Source organism: Palaemon carinicauda, chromosome 37, assembly GCF_036898095.1.
Source record: "Palaemon carinicauda isolate YSFRI2023 chromosome 37, ASM3689809v2, whole genome shotgun sequence".
NCBI classification, from domain to species: domain Eukaryota; kingdom Metazoa; phylum Arthropoda; class Malacostraca; order Decapoda; family Palaemonidae; genus Palaemon; species Palaemon carinicauda.
The window spans coordinates 53,290,788-53,309,950 of NC_090761.1; the positions used below are offsets into that span (position 1 = coordinate 53,290,788).

Below are 19,163 nucleotides of genomic sequence, written 5' to 3' on the forward strand. Positions count from 1 at the left end.
GACGTAAGGCACAAAACATAAGGAATCGTAGTGGGGATATCAAATAGGCCTATATGAAAGAAGGGATATCGGGGAAAATAGATAGATATTAGGTGAGGAACAGGAATGTGGGAAAATACTAAGCAAAATAATACGAAGAGAAACAATGTAAGACTATTTAAACTGAAAGGAATAGGCCGAACTATATTACGAAAGAATAAACAAACTGCGTCTACGAGTCAGAAGGGATCGTTTTTCCGCCAGGCCGCTACAGGCTGTTCTTTTACCTCCCCATAAGTTTTCACAAATATTGGGTTTTATTAATTCCATGTTTTTGGTAAGTTCTGGTATTCAAAGAAAGTTTATAATAACATGTTTAACTTAGGCTGAGTGTAATTTATCCCAATTTGTGTTAAAATATGTGAAAAATTACAAAATTACAAAGCGTGCATCCGAAAACAAGTTACTGTCGTTGACTTCGGCGGATTGTGTTATTAAATTTAGACTTAGCAAGACGATTCTTTATAATATATTTATTCTTTAATATTGTTTATTGACAAAACATATATCTGATGGAGAAATATAGGTTAATAAATAAGTTTCGATTCACATTACTAGGTAATCATTCGAGAGCAATGAAGGTGTTCGGACAAAAATACTTCCGACCAATCAGGTATCAGGAACCTTTCCGAGCTAAAAGGGCACCCCTGTGAGTTAGTGCAAATATGCACCGCTATAAAAAATAGACTATAGTGTTGTAGCTTAGCTAGTAATAATAATAATAATAATTAGAGGCTGCAAAGGTTACATGGGGTTGGTGATTCTCCTTGTGGGAATTGCTTTTCAAATATTTTGCTACTGTGAAACTTTTAAGTAATATAGGAAAGTTCAACAGGTCATTGTCTTTACTTCAAGCTGGTATATAAAAGTAGCATCATTATATTTACAATAAAAGTTACTGATACTGATAGAGTAAGCGGAGCACACATCAGACACCTGTCGTCATTGTTAATGTGAGATAATTTTGTGGAATTATGCCTGAATTCCAAAATCATATTTGTTTGGATAAACTTGAAACAAAAGAACCAATTGGTTTTCAGTATCATCCCCATTTCTATAATTCATTTCATTGCTAAGAAACAAAATATAATCAGGAGTCTTATTGTGTGACACCATTCAGATCTCATTGGTGTTAGAAAAAAAACCTGACTAATATTGTTACGTACATCGGAAATTATTTTGGGTGTCATTATTTTAAACAATGGTATTTATTAAAAGGATATAATCACTGATACATTTAATTTTTAAACAATTTTGTTTATGAAAAGAAAATAATCAATAGCTGCCTCTGGTTTTGAAGTATAATATTACCAAACAAACAAAATTGAGATTAAAGGGACTAATTTTTGGAGGGAACTTCTGAACAGGCTCTTAATCTCTGGTGTCTCCCTCTTGTCATGCTAATAAGGAAGCTCCAGTGTCCATATCTGGAAAAAATGACATGCTGTATCTCACAGTATTTGTTTTCCCATTCCAAGAAATTTTATTTAGTTTACAATTTTTAAAAATACTATTGAAAAGAAGCGTAAAATATCTTTGTTGGGCATTTTATGCAAAAATATTTTTTTTTAATTATTTATGTAGTTTTTTAGGTAATATTTTTAGACTATATAAAGTAAAATGGAAATGTAGCCACTGAAAAACAAAGAAATAACTTCACAGGATATACTGCAGTTAGTAAAATAAGATTCTCTGATTTTAAAGTTTGTTGAATAGCTTAAAAACTGTACATGCCAAATGTACAGTGATGTGATGTAGAGAAGGCATGCATATATTATACTGTATATAATGTTAAACTGAATCAAATCCTTTAAGAAAAGTTGGGCAAACAAGTAAAAATTGACAGAAGAGAACACAAGGAAAATAAAATTGATAGAAAATGGATGCTTATGGTTTCCTACACAAAGTCCCTATTAATTTATACCCCATAGGACATATGACAATGATATAACCTTACTGCAATTTTATTTGCATGTTGAATTTGCTTATTGTAATATTTAATGTTGAAGAATTGTATGTCAAAATATACCAAAGACAAAGAAAGGCATGTTAAAATAGTAATAAAACACTAAGAAAAATAAAAAGATTTAATTATTAGAAAACAATTGCTGGCAGTATAAGTAATGGAAATGTAGAGATAGTCTTGATATATCTCAAAATCTGAGCCTTGAGAGTATTTGTGTTTTTTTACTAGATCATTAAGATTAACGATATTCTTCCATGACAGGAGGGTGGTGTTTTAGTAATGCCTCTTAATGATCAGCTAGTAAAGATAACACGGACTGGGCCAACTACTTGGGAGACCATCTCACTATTGCCAGTATCTTTCTCATCACTTGTTATGCCTGATGCTTCCCATCCTCCTGCTAGCGTTCCTCTTCGTAAGTTATGTTCTCTTTGTTTTGCCTAAAGTAATCATATCTTGTGCTCTTGATATTTTTATTGTTTCATAAAATCGAGAAATGCAGCCATAATTTTTGACTACTTGTTAGAGAAGGTTTCCTCCCCCATCTTTTTTTATTATCATGATTAAAACATTGTTAAACTAGACCACCAAGTAAATTTATAATCCTTGTTAAACTAGACCACCAAGTAAATTTATAATCCTAAAAAGCTCTTGTGATAGCATCAGCTTTCTATTTTGAACTGCTTTTCTGTACATTAGTGGCAAATTTAAAATACTTTATTTGAATTTTGTTGTATGTAATACTGGATTACTGTCTTTCAATCATCATAAGAATTTCTCCTGAAGTTCTGGAGGATGACACTCCCTGATGCTGATGCATCAGAACAAAATCCCTATTTACTCATGTTCCTGTTGATACCATTATGCAAATCATCCATTATTTAATGGTGACGACGTCACACTTCTGTCGGGAATAGTAGATTAAATAGGGCAAATATTTCCTTAAAAATAATAATGAAATAATTTCTCTTGGTAAGTTAGTATTTTCTTGTATTGATAATACAGTGACCCCTCGCTACTTTGCAGTTCAACTATCACGAATCCACACAGACTTTCTAATATATTTATATGTGAAAAATATGTAGCAAACTTTCTGGAAAGTGGTGGAAAAATTGCGATATATGAACACCCCAAATTTTTCATTAAATCCATTAAAATACTAATGATAAATATTATTTCATAGTCTAGGAACAACAAAACAAGTGTAAAATAGCAAAAAATATATATTTGAATTTGTAACTTGCATGATAAAAAAAGAACCATCTAGGATGTAATGTCCATATAATACCTTGTGTCCCTTTGTTGTAAAAACATAAACCATACCATCACAGTAACGTAGTGCATTGTAAGACTGGCTGTGATTGGTGCATGGGAGGGAGACAACGAATCACAGCTTCTCGTTTTGTAGTTGCGCCTGTGATTGGTGCATGGGAAGGAGACAATGAATTACAGCTTCCCGTTTTGTAATCTTGGTGCGTTGTCCGATGCGCAGATCCCGATCCCGCACATCTCCCTCTCTATCTCGCGGCTACTTCAATTCAAGCTTTCTTGCCAAGCGGTTTATTTAACGGTGTGCTATTGTTAATTTTTCATGGTTTCTTCGTGTTCAACTTTGCTTCAATTTTTACCCCTTGCAATGGCTCCCAAATATACAGCTTCTTCCAAGGCTAGTATCGAGCCTCAATGCAAACGAAAAATGATGACGATCACTGAGAATGTAAAACTTCTGGATGTTCTGGAGGAAGGGAGAACGTTTGCGGCTGTGGCCAGCCAGTTTAGTGTGAACAGCTAATGAATCCACCGTTTGTCACATTAAGAAGGATGAAGCTAACATTTAACATTAGGAAGACAGCTGCTATCACCTATGATAAGTCGGCAAAGAGAGTGGTTACGGCTCGTAATAAACAATCATCCGTATGAAAGCTGCTTTGGCCTTATGGATGGCAGACGGCCGAAAGAACATAGCATTGGATAGGAACATTATCCAAATGGTAGGAGCCCATTTGAGACTTTTACTACTAAGGAACCTGAGGAGACAACAGGGGAGATGGCGATCACCAAGAAGTGGAAGAACATGAAAACGACGTAGAAGATCCGCAACCAGGGATGTCCAGTGATTCAACACTTAACAAAATGTAATTTTTCTGCTAGGTAATGGTGGTTTGCGAAGTTTCAGAAAGACTTTGGCCTAAAAAGCATTTCCCTGCATGGCAAGGCTGCTTCTGCTAACATGATCGTTTTAGAAACATACGTCAATAAAACTTTCACGAAGATGATCTCCCAAGGTGAATATAATCCTGAACAAGTTTTTATTATGAAGAGGAAGCAAAGCCTCTGGCTCTATAGCATACAACGATTGTGTGACCCCCTTGATGTGTGGCAATGCTGTGGGATTTTTGTTAAAGCCAGGTCTTATTTCCAAGTCTAAGCCCAAGGGCTTTAAAAAACAAAAACAACAATCTGCTACCCATTCATTGGATGCACAATCCAAAGACCTGGATGTCAAAGATGCTGACCTGACTGGTGCCACCAGTGTTTTATCCCACAAGTTGAGGTGTGCATATTAGTGAAGGACTTGCTATTCAAAGTCCTTCTCTTTATGGATAATGCTGGTGGCTGTACTACTGATCTGTCATATGAGGGGGTTCAGATTGATTTTGCCCAACATGACAGCACTTATTATTAGAGTACAAACGTGCTTTGATTAAGCATATGATATCCTATGAACCAAGAAAATGAAATAATGATATACAGAAGAAAATATTGATGAAATATGAATGAATATTGCAGTATCGTGACAGCATAATAAATCTACGTAAACTTCACATTTTAAATTCGATATATACATTTAAATCAAGTTACGAGCCCTTTCAGTTCTCACCTATTTTGCTACAACCCAGGATTTGGCATATCTTGGGATGCGTAAGAATTACACAGTCTGTCCTTTCAGGTGCAAAGGCTGTGACCTTTCCTCTTACCCTCAATTTGCCGGGAAGGTGGGGCCAAGAAGAAGCATTATCCCTGAGGAACAACCCAGTGTTGGGGGCACTAGCCCTTCCTCGTTGGAGGACTTGTAGGTGACAATGGAGAAGTGGAGGAAGGTGATTCATGACTCCTTTTATCTTGTGCAGTTACCTTTTAAGGGCTTAGGCCCTTCAAAGGAAACAACAATGAGAGCTTAAACTCCATCACGCCTTGAAAGTCGACAACTCCAGACCCTGATCTGCCCCTCCAGTTTCTTCCTCCTCCAAGAAAGGTGTAGACACTGCTCCACTTATTGCTCCCAAACTGACTTATCTAGGAAAGGTGGTATAGGAAGGAAGGTCAGTATGCCAAGTTGGCATTCCCCTCCTCAAGCAACATGGAAGTGGCATGGAGTAGAGATGGAAGGGGTAAATCTTTTGGGACAGATAACCACCTACCTCTCTCTCACCCTTGCCGCCCTCTTGCTTGCACACCATTGGCATTCCAGAACCATCCTCTGAAACTACAGAAAGCTCTTCCCTTAGCAGATGTTGAAAGTAATGGAAGATAAGAACTTGCTCAAAGACGTCAGAGAATGTTCTTCGGGCTTTTACAGTTGACTCTTCCTGGTGGAGAAGTCAATTGGGGCTGGAGACTAGTCATTAAGCTTTCCCCATTAAACAAGTTAGTTCTCCAAACACCATTCACGATTTTGACAACAAGCACTGTGTGGTTAGCTTATCAGAAATGAAAAAATCACTCTTTCCATAGACCTGATGGATGCATACTTTTAGATATCCATCCATCGTTCCTACAGAAATTAGCCTACATCCACTTCATCCTTTGCTGAAGTAGCATACTAGTTCAAAGTCCTGTGCTTAGAACTGAATACCTCTCTCCTCTCCTTCTGTCGACTCAAGAAGGATTCAGATCTTGAGGTATCTCAAAGATTGGCTGATCCTGGCCACTAAGACTCCAGGAGGCAGTTACTCCAGGAACGAGACAGACTTCTTTCCTCTCGCCACAATCTTGGTATTGTGATAAATTAGGAAATTTTTATCTCATGACAAAGCAGAGGATGAAGTAGCTGGGTATACAGATAAACACTGCAATAGCGGGTGCCTCCCTGTCGGATTGTATCAGCAGTCTTTGGGAGAGACTGCACCCATTCCTGCTCAAGCAAGAACTTCCAGCTAAACAGTGGCAACATTTTTGGGGACGTCTTTTGCATTTGGAGAAGCTCCTCCTACAAAGACGTTAGTGTTCTCTCTCTGTGCATTAGTTATGGAGGCATTATCACTTACGCTTAAGCTGCATATAGGTTTATTACTATTATTATTAATTTTTTTTTAGCATCACTGCTCTGTAGCCAGCAATCTCCCTTACAATTGGGATCAACCGGAACAAGAGGTGAGGTGATCTGGCCTGGTTGCTGTATGATGAAAACCTAACCAGGGAAGCCCCATGGGAGTCCCCTCCTTCAGAAATGCTGTTCATCACCTCATCCAAGGAGGGTGGAGTATACATCTGGGAAAGCAGAACAGTAAAAGGATATGGTCCACAGAAGAAAAGCACCTGCATATTAATATTTTGAAAATGCAAACAGCAGTACTAGCACTGCAAGTTTTCCAACAGCTTTTGGTAGGGCAATTGGTAGCATTGTTGAGCAACAATATCTTCATGGCTTACACCAACAAATGATGGGCACTTTCTCAAGACTCAACGTGAGTTAGTAAAGCAGGTACACACTTGGGAAGTTCAATAGAGCTGTCAGTGAAGTTCATTCCAGGCAAGAGTAATGTTCTAGCAGACATACTCAGTCACCAGAGGTAGGTTTTATGGTTAGGGTGGTCTCTACATCACTGCATGGCGGAAAGGCTATTTTCTGTGGGGCCTACCATCGATCAATTTGTTCTCCACTCTGTTTTACAAGAAATTTTTGGTATTCTGCTCTCCACTTTCAGATACATCAGCAGTTTTTGAGGATACCTTTCAATACCCCGTGGGTAATTTTTCTCAAGAGTAATTGAAAGTTGGTAATGCAGGTACACAATGGGGCAGTCAACAACTTGGTAGAGGTGTTGGTGAGGTTCATTTTAGACGAGGAATGTTCTAGCAGACACGCTCAGTCACCAGAGGCCGGTTGTAGGGTCGGAGTGGTCCTTACATCTTTGTGGTGGAAGGGCTACTTTCACTGTGGGGCTCACCATCAATCTAATATGTTCACCACTCGGTTGAACAGTAAACTAACAGTATTCTATTCTTCAGTTCCAAATCCATTGGCAGTGTTCAAGGGTGTACGCCTTTTTGCCCTTCTACCACCTATTACTCAACATACAGTTGTCAACATTGGGTCTCAGGAAGTTCTGATCAGCTGATTTTCTAGTCTACCTTTGTCGAGAGAAGCTTCTCTCAAGTCTCTGCTGTTAAAGACTATCACTCGGCCTTTAGCCAGGCTTTCAGATGAAAGGGCTTAGACCTTTCCTCTTCGTGGGAATTGTCTGGGTTCAAGAGGAGCTTCAAACAGTCTTGCCCTCTCTCGCAATTCATGGCCTAGATTGGAATTTCATTCAAGTTTCTCAAGTGACGAGCCAGGAGATGTGCATCAAATAGGGATCTGACCCTAAGCCTGTCTTCTTACTACTAACCTTAGCCTTGGCAAAGCCATTAGGCAAGCTGCATGGTATTTTTTTTATGTTGAAAGTCATTCTGAGAGATGAAAGCACCCAAATACCCAGAACCCCGCCGATCACTAATCTAGATTAGTGAGTATTTCCTCAATTTCCCCATCTCTCTCTCTCTCTCTATAAGAAGCAATTATTGTTGATCAGGATGACATGCTTCTCTGTCCTTTGAGGGTGCTACAATGCTACCCAAAGAGAACTCAGAGCTTCAAGACCAGAACACCAGAGACGACCCAGGGTCAGAGAGCATGCTTGCTCAGGTCTCGATCTCCAGTAAGTTTCTGGTCGCGTTGCGGATAACATCCCAACGCGCTCTCTCTTACCCAGTGCGACCCTTGTCTCACGTGGTCCCTTTGTGCTCTTCCTTATCCTTTTCCCTCTGTGTCCTGTGTCTCGCTTACTAGTGCATTATGGAGCATCCCAGTCGTTACCCTGGGCCTATGGCCGATAAATCATGTGGCGCCTTCCTCTCTAAGTCTGAAGTTGACCCGCACTCCTTGTGTTCTTCGTGTAGGGGCAATTTGTGTTCCCCTACAGCCACGTTTCCGGAGTCCGAGTCCTGGAACGAGGTGCAGTGGGTGCGCTACGGCACCAAGAAGAAGACCTCTAGATGATCACTTAGGAAACCGAGCGTCTCTTCGCCTCTCACTTCGCCCGGCATTTCTTCGGACAGAGTCTCCCTGCCGCCTTCCCCTACCCAGTGTCAAGGGCCGAGGTAAGTCTGTTGCGGGGAAGAGGCCTCTAGCCCTTCTCCAGAAGTCTGATTTACCTGAGGGAGGGACGGGAGGGTGTTGTTATTATTATTATTATTATTATTACTTACTAAGCTACAACCCTAGATGGAAAAGCAGTATGCTATAAGCCCAGGGGCTCCAACAGGGAAAATAGCTCAGTGCGGAAAGGAAAAAAGGAAAATAAAATATTCTAAGAAGAGTAACAACAATAAATATCTTCTATATAAACTATAAAAACTTTAACAAAACAAGAGGAAGAGAAATAAGATAGGAGAGTGTGCTCGAGTGTACCCTCAAGCAAGAGAACTCTAACCCAAGACAGTGAAAGGCCATGGTACAGAGGCTATGGCACTACCCAAGACTAGAGAACAGTGGTTTGATTTTGGAGTGTCCTTCTCCTAGAAGAGCTGCTTACCATAGCTAAAGAGTCTCTTCTACCCTTACCAAGAGGAAAGTGGCACTGAACAAGTACAGTGCAGTAACCCCTTGGGTGATGAAGAATTGTTTGGTAATCTGTGTTGTCAGGTGTATGAGGATAGAGGAGAATATGTAAAGAATATGCCAGACTATTCAGTGTGTATGTAGGCAAAGGGAAAATGAACCGTAACCAGAGAGGAGGATCCAATGTAGTACTGTCTGGCCAGTCAAAAGACCCCATAACTCTCTAGCGGTAGTATCTCAACGGGTGGCTGGTGTCCTGGCCAACCTACTACCTACTAGTAGGTGAAAGCAGGGCCCGTCTCGTCGGATGATCCTATGTGGGGTAAAACTGCTGCAGCCTCTTCTCCCGCCTCTTGGGCAGGTTTTTCAGGTGCATCAGCAGCCGAGGGTGCCGCCGAGAAGGAGGACTCGCCGCCGTCAGACCCCCTCGCGTGGGCGCCTCCGAAGACGCTCTTCAGATCTCCCCTGAGGATGGAAGAGGAGTTTGAAACCTGGTTCCCCAGCGAGGAGCTCCCCCTCCCCTCCAGCGCCTTCAGCTATGTTCCCGTCCGTCTTCCTGGAGCCTTCGTCGCCGACCGAACACCATTTGAACCCACCAGCAACGAGGCGCGACCCAGGCCCTTCAGCGAGGTCCTACAGGTCTTCGGGCTCCTCGGTCGAGGCCTACTCCAACTCATCGGAAGACAGAGCCCTGAGGGACCATAGGAGATGGCGAGATAGGTCACGCAGGAGATGGTCTCGCTCATGTTCCCATTCCAGATCCCGCCCCGTGGGTTGGCGCTCTAGATCCCCCAGGAGGAAGGATAAGAGAAGTGACTCGCCGGAGGAAGAATGGGTGCGGGTCGCCATCCCCCTTTCCCAACTCCTGGGGGCTTCAGCAGTCCTGAGCACCTTGGGATAGCTCCCTAGGTCCCACTCACCAGTACGATTTGTCTCCAGCAGCAGGTTTGATCGACGGAGGGAGTCGTCTCTTCAGGCCCCAAGGGACAGGCATAAGTCCGCGAAGGTTCCGACTCCATCCGCCCAGTGGAGGGAGTTGCCCCTTCGGTCTGGCAGCCGCGTCCCGGCCTCAAAATCTACGACGAATCGTCCGGAACGAGAGAGACTCCTTCCCTCGATGGGCAAGCCCGCAGACCCCTAGAAGAAACCCGCAGACCCCTGGTCTGCCGGAAGAGAAAAATCCAGGATGGAGGCCTTCCTCCATCCCAGCGGCGATGCCCGTCCTACTCCCTGAAACGCAGAGACTGGACCACTCCAGGAAGATGCCTCCTCCCCGTACGGCTCCCCCCGTCGGAGGTCCTCCGTCACGAGCACTGGAGCGCCCGTCGGAGAATGTAGAGGACGGTGTAGAAGGTTCGGCAGCGGAAGTTTCGGCCTACAGGAGGGTGATAGGCATCATTAGGCGTCTCCACAGACTGGACGAACCTGAGCCCTCTACTGACAAAGTCTGGCTCTTGAGCCTCAGCAGGCTGGTGGATGCGCCTGTCCAACAGATGCCCTCGCTAGCCCTCCCTTTGGCTAGGGATGTCAGGCTGGGTATGGCGCACGTTGACAAGATCGTGGCCAACCCCGCGGAAGCTCCCAAGAGCCAGAGCGCCTCTAAACTTCTCCAAGGCCTGAAGAGACAGAGCCGGTTCTACCTTCCTGAAGGACACCGTGCGGGTCCCTGTTCGGTGGAGCCAGCAGTCGCCATCCTGGGACAAGGAGCGGCAGAGGAGATGGCTACCACTGCCCTGGTTTGTTTCTCCCCTGCGGAAAAGTCCTTGATGGAGGAGCTGGCCAAGGACCTGGTGCACGTGTAATTGTGGCTGGATTGGTGGGCCTCCATGCTGGTAGGGTTCCAATCCTTGCACGACCTAGTAATCCCGGAGAATCAGGCCTTGCTGAAGGAGCTTATTAGCACGGGAGGTAAGGCCCTGAAGTTCCTCTCCCACCAATCCATCACGCAGGCCGCCAATTGGATACTGCGGAAGAGGGACACTGTGCTCAGCAAACTTGTAAGGAGGCTCCCTGACAGAGAAGCGAGGTCCCTGAGGAGCCTGCCACTGTGGGATGACTCAGTGTTCCCCTTGAAGGCGGTGGAGGAGACAGTAGAGGGGGTCAGGAAGCTAAAGGACGCGGGAGAACCCAGACCCCCTCCAGCGAGAAGACCTGCCCATAGAAGGACACCCTCCGACGTCTCTCTCCCTCCTCGCGCCTCGCCTAGCCAGCCCAGGAGAGACGCCCCTATTACGTCCTGGCAGCAGCCTTCGCAGCCCTCCTGTAAAGGAACGTCGGCTGCGCAGTCAGCCTTCAGGCCATCCTATTTGGCCGCCAGAAGAGGTCGTTCAGGCCGCGCCTCTCGAAGGAGATAGGGAGAGAGGCTCCCTACTCCTGCCGAAGCCTCAGGTGGGGGGATGCCTCAAATACTCTAGGCAAGCATGGCGAGACCACGGATCGGATCCGTGGACCGTAACAGTTCTGAAAGAAGGGTACAGGTTGCCCTTCCTGGCGGACCCCCCACCTCTGATACCAGATCTGCAGGCGGAATGGTTGGCACCGAAGGATCCCTTGAGAAGGACGTCCCTACAAGAAGAGGTCTCTGCGATGCTGGCGAAAGGGGCTATAGAACTAGTCAAGAACCCGGGTCCAGGGTTCTACAGCAGACTTCCTGGTGAAGAAAGCGACAGGGAGGCTGGAGACCAGGCATAGACCTCTCAGCCCTCAACAGGTTCGTGTGCAAGACCGACTTCAAGATGGACACTCAGAAGTCGGTCCTAGCGGCCTTGAGGGAGGGAGACTTCATGATGTCCATAGACCTCAAGGATGCATACTTCCAGATCCCTGTTCACCTCTCCAGCAGAAAGTACCTAAGGGTAAAATGGGGTACCCAAACGTTGCAGTTCAAGACCCTCTGCTTCGGTCTGTCCACAGCCCCTCGGGTCTTTACGATGGTCTTCGCAACAGTCTCGGCCTGGGCACACGAACAGGGTATCCGCCTGATTCGGTACCTGGACGACTGGTTGTTGCTTTCAGCCTCAGGGGAAGTACTGAGGGAGCAAGGCGCGAAGCTCCTGCAGTTCTGCAACGTCTTGGGTATCATCATCAACCTGGAGAAGTCCCAACTGATACCCTCCACCAGGATGACCTACCTCGGGATGGTCCTGGACTCCCGGTTGGCGAGAGCCTTCCCTTCCGCGGAGAGATTGGACAACTTGGACCAGATCCTACGGCCCTTCCTGTCGGACCAGCCCAGGAGAGCCAAGGACTGGCAGAGACTGATAGGCCATCTTGTGTCGTTAGAGAAGCTAGTCCCACAGGAGAGACTCAAACTCAGGGGAGTACAATGGAACCTGAAGGCGATGTCCCCGGAGACGAAGGAAGTCCTAGAGTGGTGGCACGACAGATCGAACACCCTCAAGGGGATGCCCTTCGCAGCCGACCCTCCGGAGATGCTCCTGTTCACGGACGCATCCAAGGAGGGTTGGGGTGTTCATATCCTCGACAGCACAGCAAGAGGAAGATGGTTAGCCGAAGAGAAGAACCTGCACATAAACGTGCTAGAAATGATGGCAGTGCGAAGAGCGTGCCTAAAGTTCGGTCATCGGCATTGGGGAAACACCGTGGCACTGATGTGCGACAACGCCACGGTGGTGGCCTACATAAAGAAGCAAGGACTGAAATCAAAGCAGCTGTGCGACCTCACAGAGTTTCTGGAATGGGCCGAAATGGAGCAGATCAAGATCTCGGCCAAATTCATCCCAGGGAATAGAAATGTCCTGGCCGACGGCCTCAGCAGAATGGGTCAAGTGGAAGGGTCCGAGTGGTCCTTGCAGCCGGAAGTGGCCAAGACTCATTCAGAGGTGGGGCTCGCCAGTGATAGACCTCTTCGCCACGAGACTGAACGCACAGCTCCCCGTGTTTTGTTCTCCTGTGCCAAATCCGGGGGCGGCGTTCGAGGATGTCTTCCAACACCCTTGGGACAACCTCGACATTTACTCCTTCCCTCCCTTCGGAATGCTCAGGCAAGTCCTCAACAGGGTGAGGCGAGCGGACAACCTGTGGATGACTTTGGTAGCGCCCTGGTGGCCGAAGAGAGAGTGGTTTGCGGATCTAAAGGAACTGGCGTGCCTTCCACCTTGGCCCCTTCCAGACAGACCAGACCTTCTCCGGCAACCACACTTTCAAAGGTTCCACGAAAACCCTCGGTCCCTCTGCCTTCACGCGTGGAGGTTATCGAGCGTCTCCTAAGGAAGGAAGGGTATTCGGCGAAGACGGCAACAAGGACATCAGCGTACCTGGGACGTTCGTCAGCCGCAGTTTACCAGGCAAAATGGGCTACCTTCACGAAGAACATCAAGCCGTTGCAGGTCTCCATCCCGGAGATAGCTGACTTCCTAGTCTATCTCAGGGACGAGGTGAACATGTCCATCCCAGCCATTAAAGGAGTCCGGGCGGCCCTGGGACCAGTCTTCCTCCTGAAGGGCATCGACCTGGGTACCTCCAGACACATCTCGATGCTCATCAAGAGCTTCGAGCAATCGTGCCCCCCTCAGGCTGTTAGGGTGCCTCAGTGGGACGTGGCTAGAGTCCTGAAGATGCTGTCAGAACCTCCCTTCGAACCCCTAAAGGACATCTTGGACAGAGAGCTCACCCTCAAGACAGTTTTTCTGTTAGTGATGGCATCAGCAAAACGGGTAGGGAAGATTCATGGCCTATTGTACGAGGTGTCACACTCGAAGGGTTGGCGTGAAGCTACCTTCAGGTTCGTACCATCCTTCGTGGCCAAGACCCAGAATCTAGCAGTCTGGAACCCCAAGTTTGAAGGATTCTCGGTGCCGGCAATCCCTCGTTCGGACAACCCGAGGGACTTGCTTCTGTGCCCTGTCAGAGCGGTACGGAAGTACTTAGAGAGGACTGCCAAACTTCGACCCGAAATCAAGAGTCTGTTCGTCTCCTCAGGATTAGTAGAGTAGCCAGTCTCAAAGAATACGATGTCCTTCTGGCTACGGCAGGTGATCATGAGGGCCTACAATAGTGCAGGGGTTCCTCTTCCAGGGAAGTCTAGACCTCACGACATCAGAGGGCTTAGTACTTCGTTGGCCTTTGAGAAGAACATGGCAGTCGGCCAAATCCTGAGGGCAGGTACATGGGCTAGTCAGTCAACCTTCACAGCTCACTGCTTGAAGGAGTGTTCGAGGAAATCCCTGGTGTAGCCCCAGGGAAACCACGGGCAGTAAGTCTAAGAGACACAGGTTCCTTCCTTACCCCATCTTTTTCCCTATTACCTTCCCTGAAATGACCCTAAAATCCTTTAACTGACATGGGATACATCGTCAGTGAATGAATACGTCTCCAAGGATTTTTACAGAGGTGAGTTACTTAGACACTAAGATAGTTTTTCCTATTTCTCGTGTTTTCTCTTGGGGGGTCAGCAGAACCTAGCCTCCTATCTAGGTTCCCCTTTTATCTCCTCATCACGGTCTCTGGGTCCTGTGGGACACTCCCATCTCCTAAGGTATAAGTCTCCTAAGAAAGTAGTTCGAGGTAAGTACTCCGTGTTGGAACAAATCATAAATTTCAAGTAATTTGTATTTTCCCTAACAGTACTTACCTCGAACTATTTTCGGGTTATGGCCCGCCCATCCTACCCCGAGTGCCTTATAGGACTTAGTAGAAACCTATCTGTCAAAAACTTACTGGATATCGAGACCTAAGCAAGCATGCTCTCTGACCCCGGGTCCTCTCTGGGCGCGTATCACTCTGTCAGAGGTTACCCCGCATAGAAAACGGGAGTAGGGTAAACTACACAAAATTCTGGTCGGTTGGGAGAAGATCCCAGATACTACTAAGAAAGTAGTTCGAGGTAAGTACTGTTAGGAAAAATACAAATTACTTAAAACTTGTGATTTTACTAAGTATACAAACCTGATTCCTAAGTTAGAGTTCCTGCCTCAAACAACAAAGCAGTCCTTTTGTTAGTCTAAAATCTAAAGTGTGAGTTTTTGTGACTGTTGGGTGGGTGGGACTTACCCTCCACGGGTTGTATTCGTTGATATAATTTTAGGGGGCCTTGGTCAATATAAACTGTCTTTACAGCAAAGTTATTACATTCTAAAAATGAAGCTAAACCTATGATACTGTTATTATTTGCCAATATAATGAAATAAGGTTCTTTATACACAGGACACTCATCACTTATATATAACATTTCACAAGTCAATATATTTCGTACAAAAGTTTCCTTTTTTTCTCTCATTTTCTTATATTGAATATTATCGATAGTTTAAACAGCCGTTCCAGATGCTCTGAAATCCCACCATTAAAGGACTCTGGGTTGTATATAGTAGTTAAGAAAAATACAAATTACTTTTTAGAAAAAAATTTTGATTTTTGTTTATCATGAAGCTCAAAATGTTTGTATTACAATATATTCCCCTTTATTTTTAGCTGAAGTAGAACTTCTAGATCTTCAGGATATGTGCCGTCAAGAAGTACGCTCTATTTTGAGAGCCAACATTAATGTTGAACACCCAGAATTAGCTACTGCAGCAAACCGACCAGTCCAAAAGCCCCGCTCTCGTTGCAGGCAACAGTTTCCTGGTGTATTTGTTCCTTATATGCCAGTTCCTTTTTTTGAATCTGAAGATGAAACTGGTTTGACATCAGATGATAACATGGAAGACACAAGAGAAAACTTGATAACATTTGGTTCTCCACGACGTAATCAGTTAACAACAGTGATTGAATTTGCTCAAAGTCTTGCTGGACAGAGGTTACTTGAAAGAGAATTGCAGAACATGAGACGCCAGAATCAGCCAGAGGAAGATGATGCTAACAAAAAAGAGGAAGAGGAAGAGGAGGAGGAGGAGGAGGAAGTGGACGATGATTCACCAGATAGTGCTAGCTCAGATAGTGAAGATGAAAAACAAGAGACCGAAATGGAAGTTGAAGGTAAGAGTAGCAAAGGACCAAATTTAAGCGTGCCTCTGCGTAGTTTTTTCCTCAAGAAAGGAAAGGTAAGGAAAGAGCCTGAAGAGATTAAGGTGGATCCTGCACCAAGTAATGGAGAAGCTGCAACTTCAGCACCTACAGTGCCTCAGTCTGATCCTATACCAATGACTTCCACTCCAGTTATCCCAGTCAAATCTAACAAGAAACGTGAAAAGTTTGATAGTGGTGTTGGTGATGAAATAGAGAATGGAAAAGGGCCAAGCTCAGAAGAATCTGATCAAGGTGAAGAAGGTGATGTTGACATGGATTTAGATTCTACCGACTCTGATTTTTCTGATGGATCACCCGCAAGACCTAGGTTGAGGAACAGAACACGAAACAAAGTTTCTCGACTTCTCGACCCAGATGATCCCGATTGTCCGTGTGGAGGACATTGCAGTGACTCGTGGAAGGATAGGAAAAATGAAGAAACAAAAGAAGATGGTGAAAGCCAAAGTAATGCTTCTCCACCTGCAGAATCTTACTCGACATACATGAGGGAAAAGATAGGGCAGTTGCCACTTCCTCAGGCACTCAAGTTGTACCTGAATTATTATCGAGAATTGTAAGGGATTTCTAAAGGGAATGACCTTACCTTCCCTTTGTTTATATATACTATCATTAGGGGGCTTATTTTCTTACAGTATACAAATTTAGTCCTTGTTCGTAAATAGAAAATACATATACAGTATATATAAATCTATATACATATAAAACTTTCACATCCATTAAAGTGGTTGTGTGTATCATTAAGCCTAACTATTTATGCTTTAATTTAGTTAATAGGTTTTTGTATTTAGACTTGAACCATTAATATCTGTGATTGTTGATTGGTTATCAGTAATGATTGCTGTTGAACTTACTATGGACCTCATCAGGAGGTATAATTTTGTAATTAGTGTTATTTCCTATAGGATTTTTAATTACATACAGATGTTTTTAATAGAGTACAAAATTTTTGGGGTGTTAAATTTTAATTCTGTAAAAAATCTTTGCAAAATTAATGTATGCTTTAATTATATCGGATAGGTCATGTAAGTTTCTTTTATCAGGTTACGTACTGATACCAACATGAGAAATGTGTAGATATTTAAATTTAAGTAATAGATGTGTTCTATTTGGCAAATAGAACCATGCAAGAGCTTTTATTTTGTAATAGTTTGCTTATAAAGGGGGAATAAATACTCTATAAGCAAGTATGGTGGGAATATTGAAATTGTAATTACAGTATGTTGTTTTAGAATATTGCCAGTGTGTGTTCTATAGTTCTTGCAGCCTTAAAGGTATAGTGTGACCAATTAAACCGTTTTCCTTTTATAATTCAATTTCAAGACAGGAATAGAGTCCCATTTTCAAGTTCACATTTACAGTAATAGATTTATAAAACAGAACTAAAAGTGAGAATTTTTTTATTTTGTTTTGAACCATAAAATACAAAATAAAAAAAATATATATTTAAATTTTTTGTTATAATTTCCTATCCCATATATTCCTACTTGATAGTAACTTATCGTAGATCAGGATATTTGTAAATTTATCTGCTCATGTATAACAGCTCCAATTAAGCAGTATCCATGCCACTTTAAATTAGTGATAATTTTTTTTGTTGAAGCTATCTTATCCATGATTTACTTCAATTAGTCTTTCACAGAATTCATTACCCAATTAATATTAAAGCCGCTTAAGTTTCTAAAATGAATTAAGCCTAGATAGTAGTTAGGATTGAAAATGTTGATTTGGTTATCCAAAATACAAGGTTCTGTAAAACTTCCTTAACCACAGCTAATACATTCCAAGAACCCCAGTTGCGGAATTTCCCCAGTTAAAAAGCTTGTTAAGTTCAAGTTATTTGAAAATTCATTGACTAAAGATAGTTGAAAATTCCTCTCATTAAATACAGTACTGTACACTGTATACCAAGTGGAAATGATAACTATTATTATTACTTGCTAGGCTACAAAACTAATTGGAAAAGCAGGGTGCTATAGGCCCATGGGCTGCAACAGGGAAAATAGCCCAGTGAGGAAAGGAAATACAGAAATATGACAAATTCGGAGATAATTTGTATTTTTCCTAACCATACAAACCTTAGCTATTTACATAGGGTTTACTTTCGGCGTAGCTGAAATGACGAGCCATTAAGTTTTTAACGAGGGTTAACTACCCCCCGCTAGTTAGCAGGGGGTAGGGAAGGGGTAGCTTGCTACCCCTCCCCCCCACACACCTGTGAGTTGTCTCACTTCACTTAGAGGTAGGACTTGACTTGGGGGACAGGGCTGGCGGGCAAATGTGTGTAAATAGCTAAGGTTTGTATGGTTAGGAAAAATACAAATTATCTCCGAATTTGTCATTTGTTCCGTAACCGAAATACAAACCACGCTATTTACATAGGGTGACTTACCCCTTAGGAAGGGCGGAAAGTCCCCAGCCTTACTGGCTTTTGGCTTTACCCGGGGACCCGAAAACTGAGTGAGCAGCACTCGAGAAAGGGGGTCCCCGCACCTCGCACTCTCCAAAGCTTGCTGCGGATGTGCAGCCTACATAAGTTGTGTGTGGAGGAAGTTGTGACTCGTCCTAGGAAGTTGACCTGGAGTTCTTTAGATAGAAATCTAGGCTAGGACGTTCCCAATACCACCTCGTCAGGGTATGGGGGACGCAAACAGTATTATAGTTAATACTAGGAGCACAAGGGAGCATGGTTTACCTGCAGAGGTTGAGGTCAGCTTCAGCTATGCAGAGACCAGGATGCTGCTTTCCCCAAGGAAGGGGAGAAAGAAGTAAGGGCCAGACATAATCTTTCAATCACGCGGACTAAAACCGGGTAACAATGCCCCCAACCTTCTGCTACCTGTCCATTAAGGAGCCTGAGGTTAGACCAGCTGTTGTGCAGCCACCACAGGGCCAATAGAGAATGTATCGAAGCTCCTGTGGGTCACGTCCTGCAGGTAGTGGGCTGTGAACGTCGTCTGGCGCTTCCACACCCCAGCTTGCAAAACCTGCGTCGCAGAGAAATTTCTCTTGAATGAAAGGGACGTAGCGATGCCCCTGACATCGTGCGCTCTAGGGCGGCGTGACGGAGGAGGGTCAGGATCCAAGGTACGTTGGATGTTGGATAACCTTCCGGATCCAGGCCAAGATGGTGTTCCTGGTGACCCTCCTCTTTGTCCTTCCTGTGCTTACGAATAACGCTTGCACCTGAGGACGGACTGCAGCTGTTCTCTTCAAGTAATGCCTCAGACTCCTTACTAGGCAAAGTAACAGATGGTCTGGGTCACTTGTTACAGAACGGAAGACTCGTTACCCTGAAGGAGTCGAACCTAGGGTCTGACACCCCAGGGTTCTGAGTCTTGGCAACAAACTCAG

General features: G+C 44.2%; 2 protein-coding genes across 4 annotated transcripts in view; one reads left to right on the forward strand and one right to left on the reverse strand.

Moving 5' to 3' along the window:
* Positions 1–17,260, forward strand: part of LOC137629676 (protein-L-isoaspartate O-methyltransferase domain-containing protein 1-like) — an 89,964-nt gene extending 72,704 nt beyond the window's left edge. Inside the window, exons 6-7 of the mRNA XM_068361231.1 lie at positions 2,267–2,420; positions 15,258–17,260. Coding sequence (XP_068217332.1) covers positions 2,267–2,420; positions 15,258–16,369 — 1,266 coding nt within the window. The 3' untranslated portion in view covers positions 16,370–17,260. The remainder of the gene's footprint in view (positions 1–2,266; positions 2,421–15,257) is intronic.
* LOC137629104 (uncharacterized) overlaps positions 1–19,163 on the reverse strand; it is a 261,346-nt gene that overhangs the window by 109,525 nt on the left and 132,658 nt on the right. The window lies entirely within an intron of this gene.